Source organism: Rhea pennata, chromosome 4, assembly GCF_028389875.1.
Source record: "Rhea pennata isolate bPtePen1 chromosome 4, bPtePen1.pri, whole genome shotgun sequence".
Lineage (NCBI taxonomy): Eukaryota > Metazoa > Chordata > Aves > Rheiformes > Rheidae > Rhea > Rhea pennata.
The window spans coordinates 68,284,153-68,299,987 of NC_084666.1; the positions used below are offsets into that span (position 1 = coordinate 68,284,153).

Genomic DNA, 15,835 nt, shown 5'->3' on the forward strand with positions numbered 1-15,835 from the left:
AACAAGTTTCCCATTGACTTCTTGCAGGTATCTAAATTATTTTGCTACAAAATCGAGTCCCACTGGGGTGATCCTGGATCTCTGGGAAGCCCAGAATTTCCCTGATGGCAACCTGAGCATGCTGGCAGCAGTTCTTGAAGAAATGGGAAGACACGAAACCGTTGTTTCTTTGGCAGCAGAAGGAAATTACTGATGTAGCCTTGGCGTGATCAGGAAGGACAGACACAGGGAGTGGTAATGCCCTGTTACTACACATGAGAATTGAAGAGAAAACCCAGACCAATGAGTTACACAAGAGACATTTCAGAGAAGAAAGCAAGCAAAGAAAAAAAACACAGCCCTGACCTTCACATGTGTTCTCCTTGTACATTATCACAGGATCTAAAAGAAATCATGCAAAGTTGTACCTTGAAAATATAAATCAACCTAATGTTCCTCTCGGCTTGGCTGTACACTGCTTGGTACAGGATTTTACAGTTTCCTAGGAAACGCTTTTTATTGCTATCCAGATATATGGATAAACTTTCTTAACAATCCCAGTTTCTATGGATGTTGTTTACATCAAATTCTGGACAGGGGTAAGGAGATTGTCCATGGCTCTTTATATTTTTTGTTTAAAGCCATTCTAGACAAAGCTATGGACGGTTGGTTGTGGCTATTTCAGATTATTGGTTTCTGGTGAATTCAGACTTTGGCTACAATTCTGCACATCAAGTGTCTCACGATGATCCTCCTGTCATTATTCTGTTTCCTAGACCTACTTGTAAAAAAACCCAGAGTTGTAGAAGTGTGCATCTGGGAAGCAGGTATTCTGGGTGCTAAGCAGGAACAAACATAACGTTCCCTTCCTTCCCCAAAAGAGTCTCATTGAGTCTTTGTGAAAAATAGCTGTAGGACAGTGGGAAACAGGATGGGAGTTAATTCTCCATTCACTGCATAACACCCTTTCCACCCCTTTGTGATATAGGGGTGGGGGATGGATATGCAATTCAGAGTGGTTAGGGAAAAAAGAAATCTAGAAAAAAATTAAGAAGAGATTTTCCTATGATAATTATTTACTAATTAGTATCTAGTGCAAGGATTATAATGATTACTATTATTATTATTACCATTCTTACTTTATTTCTAATTTTGTCAGCATCAGGATGAATCATTCCCATTTTGGTAGAACTTCTCGTTCCCTTCCTGAAGGTCTTCTAGGACATTTCCCACTATGTTGTTTGTCCTTCCCTTCTCCAGCCATTGTACGCATCTTCCAGAGTCCTCTGCTAACCCACAAGAGTTGATCACATAGCGTTAGGGTTGCTGTGCTTGATGCCAGCTACACAAAGCTAGTTCAAACTGGTGAAGCTCCACACAAATCACTGATCTGCACCAGCATGTCTCCCTGCAGCAAATTGTGGCCCGTTGTGACACCCTCAGTTTGCTATTGCTCTCAGAAGCAATCCTAACCCATGGCAACTGTGAAGGCTGGGGCAGTCCCATCCCGTGCTGTGATCCAGCCTCCCAGTGCACTTGCACGTAGTCCGTCGTTTGGGAAGCAGCTGTGCCGGCATGTGAAGGCTCTGACATTGAGGACCTGGTTTGCGCATCCAAGGTGAGCCTCCAGATACCTTGCTTTATTTTTGAGAGATTTGAGAGCCAGCAGCTCCCGTTAGGTTCAGATGGAGCTACAGGCACTGACTCCTACTGAAAAAACACTTCTTTGCTTAATAGATGCTACCTGGCATCTGAGGAGTGCTCCTTTCTGTCATTTCTGGACAAGAGCCGCTCGCTGGATCTCTGTGGCTCTTCTCGAGCTGCAGCCGGGGAAGTCACTCCTGCGTGCCCAGTGCCGTGTGATGGAGGCCAAACTCTGTGCATTGCAGCTCTTTGCTTTAGCTCTACCCCCAGCTCCCAATTTGCCACCGTAGCTCTTGCACAGGGCACTGCAGGTCCCCGTGAGTTGAGCAGAAGCATTTGTTTCTGTGCCACATCCCTCTTGGCATTTGCAAACACATGAAGGGGGGATGTGGCAAATGGAGCTAACTCGTGTTTTTTCAGTTGTCACTGCAAACTTATTTCATCTTCTGCTCAGTGAAAAGATTGACTCTTTAGTACAACACAGAACCTAGTGTTTTAGTAGTTTTAATTCCAGTTTTCTTGTCCTTCACTTCTGTTGCAGAGAGCACTGCCTTCCCCAGTCCAGTCACACCAAGTTTGGAGGTATCCCCTGGTTTTTGCTGTTGTACACAGAGGTGGGCATTGCTCGCACATGTGTTCTCCCATCACATTCTTCTCAAGGCTTCAGTTTTTGTTCTGTTTCCATCCTTCCCCCACCACCACCACCCCCAGGAAGGCTTTCAGGTCTGTGCCTTTAAAGGTAACTTTGAAAATGTCATTGGTCAAAATGAAAAATTTCATCTGACCTTTTTCCCATTTGACATTTCCATAGGCTTGGGGCTTCTTTTTCTAATTCTCAGCTCTGTGACACCACTGGTGTTTTCATTAAAGGCTGGGCAGTGCTCACAAGCACCCTTTTCTCATAAGCAGTAACCCAGCAATTTACAAAGGATCAGACCAGGCTTCCCATCAAATTCAGAGGGCAGCGTGCACAGATCTTGGCTTTCAACATCTGTCTGTGTTTTGGCTCTGTAATCACCATCTGTGGAGAACATGGAGTCCTTCTAATACACATCCAGGCAGGGCATCCTTTTCATGAACCACCTTCCTGTTTAGTTTTTTTTTTTCTTTAAACCTTAAACAGCTGATCTAGAGCTCTGCTGCATTAATGGGAATCTTGCTTCCACCTTCAGGAGGCTTTGGCTCAACTGGCAGCTCATCCCTTTTCCTGCAGTTTTACCCTGCTCTTCCTTAGGGCACTAAAACATCTCCTGAAGGACAGGTCTCCGCTTTTCTCCACTGTGCAACTTTCTGGTGTAACCAGCTATATGTAGCTTGTTCTTCACTGGCTTTTGGTACTTTCCCCTCATGTGCGCCGTCTTAGATCTCTGATGTCCAGACTGGTTTGGGCTTTTGGCTAGGGGCTCTCACTAGGTGGGCACCGTGCATCACCTCGAGCCATTGCTCCTTTTGCCCGCTCTCTGTGCTCCCCTTCACAGCCCGAGGCCCCCTTCAAGAAAAACAGATGAGTAACTTCCTTAAGACTTTGTGATTCTGGCACAGAAGAAGACCCTTTTGCAGTTTCACTGTAAAAGAGAGAAATTGTGAGGCAAGGGCTTGCTCTAATTTAGAGGAGCATCCCCAGTGGTGGACGGCAATAAGCACCATTGCCTCTCTCGGCACAGGCACAGAATGAGCAGGGAGAAAGGACAGCAAGATTTGCTGAAAATACCATTTTTGGTGGGAGAAAGCTAGCAGCAGTCCTTCTCTCGCGATTGCTTGTATACACTGCCATCTCGTGGGGTCGCGCTCAAACTTAAACACCGATACCAGCGACTTTGCTGAAGCCTGAGAAAAGTTATCTTAGAAAAGACTTTTCCATGAGGTGGCTCTTTAACATGGCAAATAATATTGGCAGACAGAACTGGCTCTTTAGAATTGTTGCAACATTTTATGTCAGGTAAGCAAGTTTGTTTTAAAAATGACTGCAGGCTTCTTATCCTCCAGTTATTATTGTTTCTTAAGTGCTTAATCTTTCAGTTGTCCACCTTTGGTTACGCACTCTAGCAGCTTTGCTGTTCATCACACCATCTTTTCATTACATGTTGATTGCTAGTGATATAAATAATATATATATATATATTACATAAATATATATAAAATATCTACTGACTTCAAGGAAAATCTTTACTTTCTGATTTAGGATCACTATTGGAGGCAGTCCTTTTCGCCTGGTTTTGTTAAGTTCTTTTGTGTTGTGTTCTTGTAAAGGTGGCTGTCAGTGTATAGGGTAAGTCTTTTTTTTTTTTTTTTTTTTGGTTAAGTTTTCTAATCACAGCTGATCCACCGTATCATGCTGAATAGTGCAAGACCTAAGTACTGTTTTAATGAATCTTGACAGTTTTGAGGCAGTTAGGGTCTCTGAGTCAAGACTTGCTTCCATGGGAGACCGAGGCTTTTTCCCTATCCCTGGCAGAAATGCAGACACTCATGAGACATGTTGGAGTCTGGGATGCGCACAGAGCAAAACATGTCTGTTACTTGGGTTTCTTGCTATTTCTGTTGCTTACATATAGAATAAATGTATTTACATGCTGTAAGCCCGTCATTGTGGACAGTGTCCTAATGTGTTGTATTGTTACCTGAAATGGTTTCTTTTCGGTTCTCCTTTCCTTTTCCTTTTCGTTTCTTGGGGCGGGGGGAAGCATGGGGAAGGGAGGGATAGGGACCATTAGACCACTGTATGTTCTAGCCAAGTAGTTCCCACAGCACCCAGGTTAATTTGAAACAAGGTGATACTGGTGAGGTTTTACTGCTCTCGTGTTCAGGGCACTTTTTGTAATGTACCTTAGTGAGTGGTCAGAAGTCTCTTTAGGTATTACTCAGCCCCTCGTCTGGCCCCGGAGTGCCTGCAGGCTCGCCTGGCTAATACCAGACAAGGAAAAGAGGCAAGGGGGTGGTTTATGAACAAAAACCTGAACCTTTGGCCCGTCTCCTGCAAGGACTCCAGTGAGGAATTGGCTACAGGGTCACCACTGCAATCACTTCCCAGCTTGTATGTGAAGCCTTGAGTTTATAAAATGAGCTGCACTGCAGATTTTTAAATGCTGAAGCATGTAATGCTGACATCCTTTGAAGTGGGATTCTCACAGAAATGCAAAGTGTATATGTGTGTGTGTATATACATATATATGTGTGTACACACACACGCGCACGCGCACACACACACACACACACATGCATAAACACAGGAAAAAGTAGAGGACACCTACTGCTGGAGGCTTTTAGCTCTGATGTTAGTTGTGGGCATCCTCCATCATGCTCATGACCAGCTGAAGAGGAAGGTCAAAATTCAGCGCCATATCATCCCTTCAAGGTTGGCTAGGCAGTGCTATGAGAAACAACAGTGTAAAAACTGGCAAAAAGAACTAGAGTTCGACTTGAACCAAAGCCACAGAACTGAGCCCTCAAGTTTGGTAGGTCAAGCTCCTCTCTTGAAAGAGGATCATTTAGTTTATTTGCTTACTTGTCCTTTGACCTTGGCGCTTGTTCCCTGAAATCTGAAAATCCCTTTATCTGAAAGTCCTTCGATAAGCCCTGCCCGTATATTAAAAAAAAAAAAAAAAAAAAAAGCAATGATAATTCAGAGTTCCCACTAAGCTCTATCATCACTGAATGGATAGTTCACATTTTCTGTGATGCTGGTTAAATGTATTTAATAGTGGTTCAGTCTCCGGAACTGTTCACAAAGAAATTAATTGCTGCATGCACTGCACGCTGGGCCCGATCTTCTCTCCAAGAGCATCCTGTAGTCATGGCATCGAGGTACCTTCTCGCCTGTCTTTTTTAAGAAGCGGGATGTTACATTTGCTAATGCACGGCCTCCAGGCAGAAGCTGGCTGGTCCCTGCCTCTCGCCAGCTGTGGGCTTGCAGCTGGGTGCGACAACGGCCCGTAGCTGAGCAAAGCTCGCGCTGCGGCAGGAGCTGCTCCCAGCTGGTGGCTGCTGCAGCTTGCCAGCAAATTTGGGAGCTCAAAAAGTGAGAATAAAAACGAAAATCAGTCTGGAAAGTAAACTAAATTAGAAAGAGTGGGAAGCAAAACACTCTTCTCCCATAGTTCTTGTAAATCACCTTGCAAAACCCCCCACCCCAGCTGCGCATTAATAACCTACTTTTTTGATGTCGAGAATATTTAGAGCGAGGCTATGGCATTACGTGGCATTACCATTTTGGCACATCTGTGGTTGACTTTTTTTTTTTTTTTTTTTTTTTTTTTTTGCTAATACACGTTCTGTCTGTTAATACTGAAGCGTTACACGTTACAAACACGCGACGGTCATACCCTGATGATGATACTTTTCTGAAGCATAGGAGGAGGCCCCACAACAGGGGAAACGTCCGCGGGCCCCGGGCTGAGACGGTTCATTGCGGCAGCACTGCTGGGGGTGGAGGGGGGGGGTCCTGGGAGATGTTCGCTGCGCCACTCGGACATGGAGAACTATTTTGTTTGGCTTTTGATTTCCCTATTGCTGTATCTTCTATGCAATTCCTTTTTCTAAAGACTTACCGCTACGGGAGAAGTGCTAGCCGTTGCATTGTTTGTATTGCTGTACGGTGGAGGTGTGGTTTACTAGTTCTGAGTGTGCCTCTTACCTCCCTCCCTTTTTCTCCGTCCCTCTGTTTGTAAATGCCTGCATTTATTCTGTCAGCCTGACATGTACAAAGTGTAAGAAAGAATTTTTAAACAGGTAATAAATTATATTTATAAGCAACTGGAAAGAAGGAAAAAAAAAAAAAAAAAAAACACCACCAGCGCTACCTTGTGTTCGGTTGTTTAGTTCCTGCAAGCTTGGAAGGAACGAGGAGCCGTTTATTTACTTTTGTAAAAATTTACATGCTCAAAAGAATCGTTTCTGCACATAAAACCTCGCGCAGGCTCGCGTGTCAGGTCCTGCTCAGGCATCCACGTGCCCACTCGCAGCAATGCGCGAGCAAGGTCGGCTCCGGGGTTTCCCAGCGGCGATGAGCGCAGTACGACGCGGGGCTTGGGGCGCGGGGACGCTCCTCTCCCGGCCCTCGTCGGCCGCTCAGCCTCGGCCCGAGGCGGTCCGGGGGCTGCAGGGCGCTTCCCGGGCCCCGCGCGCGTGCTGCCTGCTGTGCCGTGGAGCGGCGACGCCGGGCAAGAGCTCGGCCCTCGCCAGCTCCTGCGCCGAGAGCCCAGGAGCCCGCCAGCGCCGCCGAGCGATGCCCTCGCCGCCGGGCTCTCCCTGCCCCGCGGGGCAGGCAGGGCCGGCAAAGCAGCCACGCGGAGTGGAGCTGAGAGCCTGCTGCTAAGGGTATTGCCCCCCCCCCGAAGGGGGGCAGACCTTTAAAATCAGTCCCCCTTCCTGCTTGGCTGAAGGCCGGCTCTTCCCAAGGTTTACCGGATCTGCGTTTTGCTTTCCTCCCACTGCTATTCTGCACGTGAGCCAAAATGCCTGGCAAAGGGGGAAGGCTGCGTGGGCGACCGCTGCGGGGGTCCAGCACGGCCCCGAAACGCGGGGCGAGGGCTCCTCCGCCAGAAGGAGCGCGCGGCCCCCCCCCGGCTCCTGCCGTTCCCCGCGGTACGCGTGCAGCGAGTGACCGCGGGAGGCCGGGCAGCGCCGCGCGCCCGCTGCCAGCTCTTGCGGCTGCCAGGGCCGGTGGCTGCCAGGCCCTGCAGGCCAGTCAGCAACACTTGAGCACTTGCTCTGGCCGGACCAAACAGATTCGTACCAGCGTCTCCGCAGTAGAAAGCAGTAACTGAGCCGCTTAAGTTCCTGCGCACGGGCCTCAGTATAGAGAATTAACCAGGGACCGAGGACGAGGACTTGAATGACCCCCTGTGCCTCTCTGGCCAGGTCTGACAGAGGGCATCGAGCAGACGGACGCTGCCAGCCCGCTCGCTCGCAGCCTTGGCTGGAGGCGACCAGATCCGGGCCGCGTTTAGTGCCCACCTGGAAGCTACATTCGTAACAAAAAGAGGCCGGTTCGATGAACCAAAGTTCTGGGCCGGAGGCAACTCGAAGAGCCCAGAAGGTCCTCCCTGTGGCTACACCTTCAGAGACCCGCTACTTGGGGCAGTCGGCGTCCAGGGGCAGCACTGGGCGCCGCTGGGGCATGCTGAGCACAAAGCGTGGCTCCAGCGGCGTTCTAGCTACAGGTTTGCTACAGCTGAAAACCACCAGGCCAGCGTGGACGGAGAACTATTTTTAATTCCATTTTATCTTACCATTATCCTCTCTGGTATAGGAAGAGGTAGCTTGTATATAAAAGCTACTTAGGAAGAGGTTGCTTATATATAGAAGAGGACTTGGAGCTGCTACACGAAACAAGACTCTATCTGAAGGGACACGAGGCCTAACAACAAAAAACTAAGGAAAAAAAGAAAGGCTACGAGGAGCAGGCACGGAGAGCAGAGCAGTGGGAAACAGCCTGGGACCTGTAGGACGCAGTGGGCCGCGGCGGGCCGACCTGAGGCTGTCAGGGCAGGTCCCGTCCCACGCACCACCTAAGGAAGGTGGGCACAGCCAGCTGGGACCTTCTTCAGCACCCCAGCTACAGCCCCACCGGGTGACTTTGGAAAGGCTGCCTGAAAATGACTGAAAGGCTCTGCTGCTGAGTACAGCAAGAAGCCATGGGGCAAAGGAACGCGTTCGCAGCGTGTTAGTCAACGGGCAAAACTTGCCCAGGCTGCTAGTTCCTTTTTTTTTTGCTCAGGCATTGGGCTGGAAAAATCTAGGTTTCGCCTACCCACAGATTACCTTCTAGGCTTGTGCTATTAAAAACAAAAGTCATAATTTTTGAATATTTGGAGGAAAAAAGGAAGAGGAGCTTCACAAAAATATTATTCACATGCTACATTTCTACAGATTTACATAATCATCCACAAAATGCAAGTGACTGCTCTGTTAGTGATAATCTGTATTTTAATTACAATTTCTCTCTTCACTGAGTTGTGAAAGGGGTGATGCATTTTGTTTATGTCACTGGAAACATATGCAGCATCTTACAGTTTATGTATTTGCTCTAAGAGAAAAATCTTTAAAAAACATATATAAAAATGAGGCATGATCAAAATAATCTAATCAGTGAAAGGAATCCCAGAAGTAGTCTTTTTCAGACACGTGATGAATAAATGAAAGTAAAAAGAAATCTCTTCCATGGGGAGATGGAAACAATTTTATTTGGGGAATGTTAAAACAACCATATACAATTTGAACAAATACAACGTAACAGTTGGTTCCCCCCCCTTTTTTTTTCCCCTAATTACAGTATTTACAGGTTTCATAAGGCACTGGTTCTCAAAAAAGAACACAAATTAGTTTCCTAGTGTTTACATTGTCAACCTTTTCTTTTAAAGAAATAGTTTTGTTTGTGCTAGAGATGGGATAGCAATTGCTAGATGGCATCTGTCTTCCTTTTTTTGTTTTTTTTTTTTTTAGTTCTTCTTCCAATCTATCGCAGCTATACCAATAAGCCATTAAGTTAAACTTCCTTCACTGTTTTTACATTTGCAAACTGTATTTCAAAACCTGCTGGCACCGAAGCCACGAGGACCTTAGCCCTGACATCCAAGTCCTAACCAACTGGCACTGTGAAATTACTAAAGCCTGGAAGTGACATTAAAAGGCCATACTGCTGGCAAAATAAAAAACACAAAATGCAATAACCTGAATTCACTGTACATGTTGGAACCGTTATAATTATTACATTGTGAGTGCTGCATAAAGTTGACTATTCATCTGGTAGCTCAGCCGTCACAGCGCTGGAGCAAACGTCTTGCGAGCTCAACGTAGGCCATTCCTCTGGCCTGAGGAACAGCCCGTTAACAGCATCATTGATTACAGTACGTGTGAGATTTGAGGGCTAAATCTGGCCCTTTTAGGCTTGGGAGAAAATGGACAGAAATTAGTTACGTAACTGCAGACCCCTTCTTTTCTTGGGTGTGTGTCTCCTCATATACATATTTATTTTCCTACAGAGCACTGTTGCAGTGATTTGTCATTTATGCATTTTCATAAATAAATATTATGTTTTATTTAGTGCTTTATCATCCATAATAGTTTACTCTTAATCCACATACTGGAGTTATTCCAGACTCCCAACTGACTCTCTCTATATATTCTTTTATATATATATACACACATATATATATAAAAAACACATAAAACTTAAACATTTAACATACACACATAACATGACCTATCGACCGATATCTTAGACCCCTTCCTTTCGGAGCGAAAAAGCCGGGCTGGCTCAGAAAGCCTGCAAGCAGCCGGTGAGCCGGGAGCACGGACCCGGGCTCGCCGTCGTCACCGCGGCGCGGCTCTGCCCGTGCGAGGGCAGGGGCAGGGGGATTTCACGCGGCTGCTTCGGTGAGCCGGGGCGGAGGACTGGACCTGGCCGTCTTCCCACCTGCGTCATCGGAGCGAGCTCCCAGGGATCACAGTCATCCCACAAGGCAGAACGTACCGGGGCACAAGGGCTGAATGCCCGTGCAGGAGCTGCCACCTCCACCGAAGCCCGGGGGTGACCACACGCTCCCCCCCACGCTGCCCTCGCGCCTCTTCGGCATCCCTGGCATTTCCCACCCCTGCTCGGCAGCGAGCCACCCTTGGGGGATGACTTAGAGTAGAAAGCTCTCGACTCAATTCACTAAGACAAAAAGACACAGTTTGAAGAGAGGCTGCGGTGTTCGCCTCACTTTGGGCCAGAAATTTTCAAGTAAAGGCACCTAAAACGTGGACCAAATTCTGCTCTCGCGTATGCAAGCAGGCTGCGTAGTACAGCCAATGGCAATCAGCAATTTCCCTCTGGGGCCAGAATTTCGTGTACTATCCATTTGCAGAGATTTTCTTTTTGTGTTGTTTAGCGTTCTTGGGGTACCGGCAGGGGAAACTGCAAAAAAGCACCCATTAATGAAAGCCCGCTGATTAAACTTTCGAACACCTATAATCATGCAGGTCCTGCTGGTTTGCTTGAACCTTGCACATTTTTCTCTATTAGCTCGGAAGCATAAAACGATAATTTTTCAAACTGGAAATACCTTCAGGGAGCTCTGAAGCTGAACTCCAATTATATTTACCTAGCTACCACAAATAAATCAATTTTGTCCAAAAAGGGGGAAAGAAGCATTACAAAAATGCTGAGGATAAACCCAGCATGTCAGTTATCTCAATTCTTATAATTAAAGCAGCATTTGCAACAACTTATTTCAAAATTAAACTGAACACCATCTAGAGAAATAGGCCATAGGCAGGCAGAAAACTAAAATGAAATAAAGGCAAAACAGTAACTCTCATGCAGCTCAGCTTCGATAATCTGATGAAGAGCAGAAACTTTTCCGAAACAAACGCTTTGGATGGAGTATTTCGCCTTCCTATTACCTCTCATTTCCCCTTCCCTAGTTTTACCATTGCAGCGCCTGCTGTATCCCGGCGGGAAGACTGCAGGAGGCTGGTAAATCCGTCCCGCACTGCTGTGCTCCTCTACGGCCCCTCTCTGGAGCTGCGAGCTCCTCTCTGCAGCCTGGCGGCAGGACCTGTCCCGGCACAACAGCTCCCAGGCCACCCAAAATAATAAGGTGGCCAAAGTCCAAGCCAGGATTTTAGTCTGTGGTGCCCCAAAGCATGTGTTTATTTCAGTATCCCAAAATTTCGTTTTTCTTTCACATGAAAAAGGCAACGTGGATTTTTTTTCCAAACTCTTGATGTACACAAGTATCTCGCTTCCACACGAATGAAAGAACAAGTTAATAATTCTGCCTCACAACAAACTTTCTCTTCCCCAGCAGTTGTGTATGTAGGTCAGGGCAGTTTCATCTACCAGCGGTTTCTCTCATTAACAAAAGGCTGGTAAGAAGATCCAAACAGGTACTTCAGGGAACTTGCGCCTCTCATTTCCGCTCATAAACAATATATTTTATTTTGCAGTGGGGAGAAAAGAACTGAGAAAAGGGGCACTTGTTTATTATCCCAGCATCACATCCCTGAGACTTCCTAACAGAACTGGAAACATGAAGGGTTGTGGGTTAAAAAAAAGAAAAAAAAAAAAAAAAAAAAAAGAAAGAAAAGAAAAGGCAAGTTGCCCAGAACGATATTCGCTCTCTGGCTTCTGATTATCTTAAATGAAGTATGAGCTCCCCCGTGACAGGCCACCTGCAGGGACTCAGCAACCCGCGGCTCTAATAGCAACAACTTTAATTGGGCTCTGGCTATATTGTGAAAACCACTCACATCCACAGCGCTATGGAAAGTGGGCTCCGTAGGTAGATGGCTTTTAAGACGGTTTCTATTACAGCTTCTCTGAGCTTCACAGATTCCCCCCCTCTCTCTCTCTTCTTCATTTTTTTTAATGCTGGAGTGCAATAGTCTCTCTGTAAATGAGAAAGTCACTTTTCTTTCATTTTTTCAGCACAGTTTCTTCCAATTTTTTAATGTAACAATATACATCTTTTTTACTTCTAACCAAAAGTTTTATTTTCATAAAATTTAAAGCAGTATCTTTTTAAACAATCAAAATAATAATAATAACAATAATAATAATAAAATAATAAGCGGCTTTCATAGAAAGCAACGCGCATAACCTCAAACCAGTTACACGCACAACCTTAAACCAGTTACTAAAACTGCATTTCCCCATGTAAACAAGGGCAGAGGAGCCTCTTCCAAACGTGGATGTCGAAATTTGGCTGACTTTGCAAAGGATACTCTCCTCAAAAGCGCTCAGACAGTTGCTGTTAAACACGAGGGCACTGGCGGTGCTTCTTACGAAGGCTTTCGATGCCTCTCCGTGGCTTCCCGACGGCGAGAGGAAGTCCGCTTCGGTGGGCTTCCGCAAGAGCTGCCTTCTGCCGGATCAGAGCTTAATGTCCTGCGACTCTGACATTTTGGCGAGCGTCTTCTTGACCCGCAGGGCCGTGAGGCGGGACGCGGGGTTGTGAGCCCAGCACTCCATCATCAGCTTCCCCATCTGGCGCAGGCACTGCGGGGGCAAAGGCAACAGCAGGTTGCGCCCGGCCACTGGAAGACCAGGCTGCTGCTGGTGGCACGGCCGAGGAACCAGAGGAAGAAGGTCTTGTCTAACAGCAGCCAAAAGAGACGCACATGCTGCCTTCTGCTGCTTTTCAAGAGCGTTTTTTCCCCGCAAATGAAATAGAGCTCTCAAAACAATGCAATCACTCTGAAGTTTATGACAACTTCTAGTCTATGTTTGGCTGTAAACTCAACGAAAGCACTTTTCTTATCCCAAACCCTTGCAGAAAACTTCACCTAGCATGACCACTGTAAACATGGCTTTGTACAGAGAATGCCGTGCTGGAAATTCAGTGGAATTAGCCTTCTGCTGGCAGTACCCTGGCCCCTGAGAAATGGCACAACAGGAACACATAGCTTTTCCAGCCTTGGGAAGGCAGCAGCGGCATGCTGTACTCCTGCTCTGTGTCTACGGCTGCCATCCAAACAAAAAAATGTCACGAAAACCACCGTGCCTGGGTGCATGTTGTCTTGCTAGTCTAGAGTTGCTTGTTTCAACAGGAAAAAAAAAAACCCAAAATTTTGAAATAATTTACCAGTACCCGTGAAGCTACAAGGGCTTCTCAAAGCCAGACTTCAAGAGTTTCAGCTGAGAAGTCCCAGCTAGTGTTATCAATCCTGCCCACACTGTCCACCACTTCTTCACGAGGCCCAGAAAGCCCTTAAGCATAATACCCACCAACAATGCTCACATCAGCCTAACACATTCCAGATGAATGTGGATTTTTATAAACATGTTTTGGTGATACATAAGGTGTTATGCACTAGTAAGTTTGTCTCTCACTGCTGTAAGCCCTGGAATAGGGTTGCTGACTGGGCTAATCAATTTATCAAGAGCAGTTATTTCAACAAGCCTCCTCAGTCCTCAGGACGGCTGCTGCCACTGCACAAAAGCCTTTCCAAGCATCTACATGAACAGCACTTTCTCCAGTGTGTTCCCATCGCCCCAAAGGCTCAGCAGGTTTTGATTAGTGGCAGGATGAGGTGGGCGATACCTGGTTAAATCCTTCCCACACTGGCTGTTAATACAAGTCCTTGAGTCTCCCGGGGAGGTTGTTTTATTTTTTCCTCGTGTTCTCAATTTGCCTACAACTCATGTAATCTAAATCTTTTATCTAACTGCAGAATATTCATCTAAACACTGCTATTCCCAAATGACAGCTGTCTTCTGCTACTGCAAAAGACATTATAGCATTATACTGTACCAATTAACATGATTAATGACTTCTCCAAAGCACCACTATAAAAGTCGGCAAGTTTGCTCGTTATGCATCCACTATTCATCTCCGATTCCAAAAGCGCCACTTTGCTTCATTATAAATTCTCAATGGAAAGAGTTCAGATTCTCCCCAACCCCCAATCACCCAAATTTTACTTCGGAAAGCATTTTCTTGTATCTGAAAGGCCACATCTGCAGGCCTTATTGTTAAAATGCAGATGCACATGAGTACTGCTTTCTGAAAGATGGAAAGGGGCCAACATTAAGTGCTTTACTGTGCAGCCTGGGTACTGTGGTCAGTATTAATCTATGCCCATAATACTGTAACAGTGAAACTTAATATCATGTGCTTATGTTTATGTATTATCATGGTAAAATCACATTGCCAAGTCTGATCACAGAAAAGTGAATCACTTACTTGATTTCACAGAGGCGGAAAAAAATTGCTTATTTTTTTTAAAAAAGGCTGAGAATTATGGCCAATATACATCAGTAGACACTGACATTACTGCTGTGCACTAAAATTTCTCTTCCAAAAGGTGATAATGGTGTTGGCTAGCCACTCACTCCTCCTGACTCAAAATGATACAGAATTAGGTCAATCTCACTCACTCGTTCTGATTTAAAAGTATCGCAAATTTGGGCCCAAACCATTTTAAGGAGTGAAGCACAGGCTTCGTTTGGAAAGGCACAATACCTCATCGCTGCTCCATCTGTTGGGAAATGACGGGCGAAGCCTCTTGATGCACACGATCTCCCGCATGTCCTCATACGAGGGGTCGCTGGGCACAAGGTCGTGGTAGGGGAGCTGGTATTCCTCAACTATTCCTAAAAAAAAAAACCCAGCAAACTGCACATCACTTGCAGAAGACATGAGACACGTTCCACTATCCTCGTTTCCTCTTTTTCTTTTTTTTTTTTTTAACTGTTGACCGCAAAACATTTGACCTAGGCCTCATTCTCACTTAATCAGGGCCTTTACTGTGCGAGTGTCATGCACACGCTGCAGCGGAAGAAAACCTGGCTTTCTGCTTCGCTGCAGAGCGAGCGCCCGCTCTGCTCACTCGCCACTCCTGCTTTCCGCCCTCGCCCTTCTTGCACAAGCAACGGGCATGATGATGATGACAGAGATTTTACAGAGAATCATTGCAATATGCTACATAAAAATACTATACTGTAATAATACTATAATATATATAATATGAATAATATATATAAAATGCGTAATGTAATGTAATAGAACATATAAATGTAACATTAACATTTGTAAACATAGGGCTCACATTGCTCAACAATGAAATTCAGCTCTTTCAGAGCGCAGCAGTGCAGTTTTAAAAAAATCTCTTCTGGTGAACACAGCACAGGCCCAAGAGACATATTCTGCTCCTCCTCACTACCAACGTGCTATGCAACCACTGCCAAACCATTTCCCTGCCTCTAACTTTCCTCTGTGGCAAAACAGAGGTAATATCAGCCATCATTTTTGTACTGCACTGAGCTCTATGTGCGGAGTACGGAGAGCCTATCCATACAGGAATAGGTCTAGATCCCAACCCTGCAGCTGGCTGGAGTTCTCCATCACTGCAGTTTTCACTACTTGAATGCCTGATGCCAGAAAAAAATGAGACACGTTACTAGTATGAGAGTGATGTAACAAGTGCTTTTTTTTTTTAACTTATCTTGTTAGTAAATTATTTAAATATTTTTTTTTTAATTTTGTATTATTTAACTAAATTATTTATTTAAAGCAGTAGCATAGAATACCCTCAAACTGTTTGTCTTACATTTAACTCTAGCAACAAGAAAAAAAACACTATTTTCTTTCTGCTTAAATAGCAGAATCTCCCCAGTCCAGCCAAAATGTGTAGCCTCCTGAAAAAGTCCCCAGCTGAGCCCCATACTCCTCCTTCAACGTAGACATTCACTGCCTCCAAACAGGCCATTAAAATACAGTATAAT

At 45.7% G+C, this 15,835-nt stretch overlaps 2 protein-coding genes across 2 annotated transcripts in view; one reads left to right on the forward strand and one right to left on the reverse strand.

Annotated features, from left to right (window-relative positions):
• Positions 1–4,202, forward strand: part of UNC5C (unc-5 netrin receptor C) — a 255,196-nt gene extending 250,994 nt beyond the window's left edge. Inside the window, exon 17 of the mRNA XM_062574197.1 lies at positions 28–4,202. Coding sequence (XP_062430181.1) covers positions 28–193 — 166 coding nt within the window. The 3' untranslated portion in view covers positions 194–4,202. The remainder of the gene's footprint in view (positions 1–27) is intronic.
• A 7,923-nt stretch (positions 4,203–12,125) lies between these two features.
• Positions 12,126–15,835, reverse strand: part of BMPR1B (bone morphogenetic protein receptor type 1B) — a 113,183-nt gene continuing 109,473 nt past the window's right edge. The window contains exons 10-11 of the mRNA XM_062575015.1: positions 14,574–14,704; positions 12,126–12,607 (exon numbers count right to left, since the gene is read on the reverse strand). Of these exons, the coding sequence (XP_062430999.1) occupies positions 12,482–12,607; positions 14,574–14,704 (257 nt within the window). The 3' untranslated portion in view covers positions 12,126–12,481. The remainder of the gene's footprint in view (positions 12,608–14,573; positions 14,705–15,835) is intronic.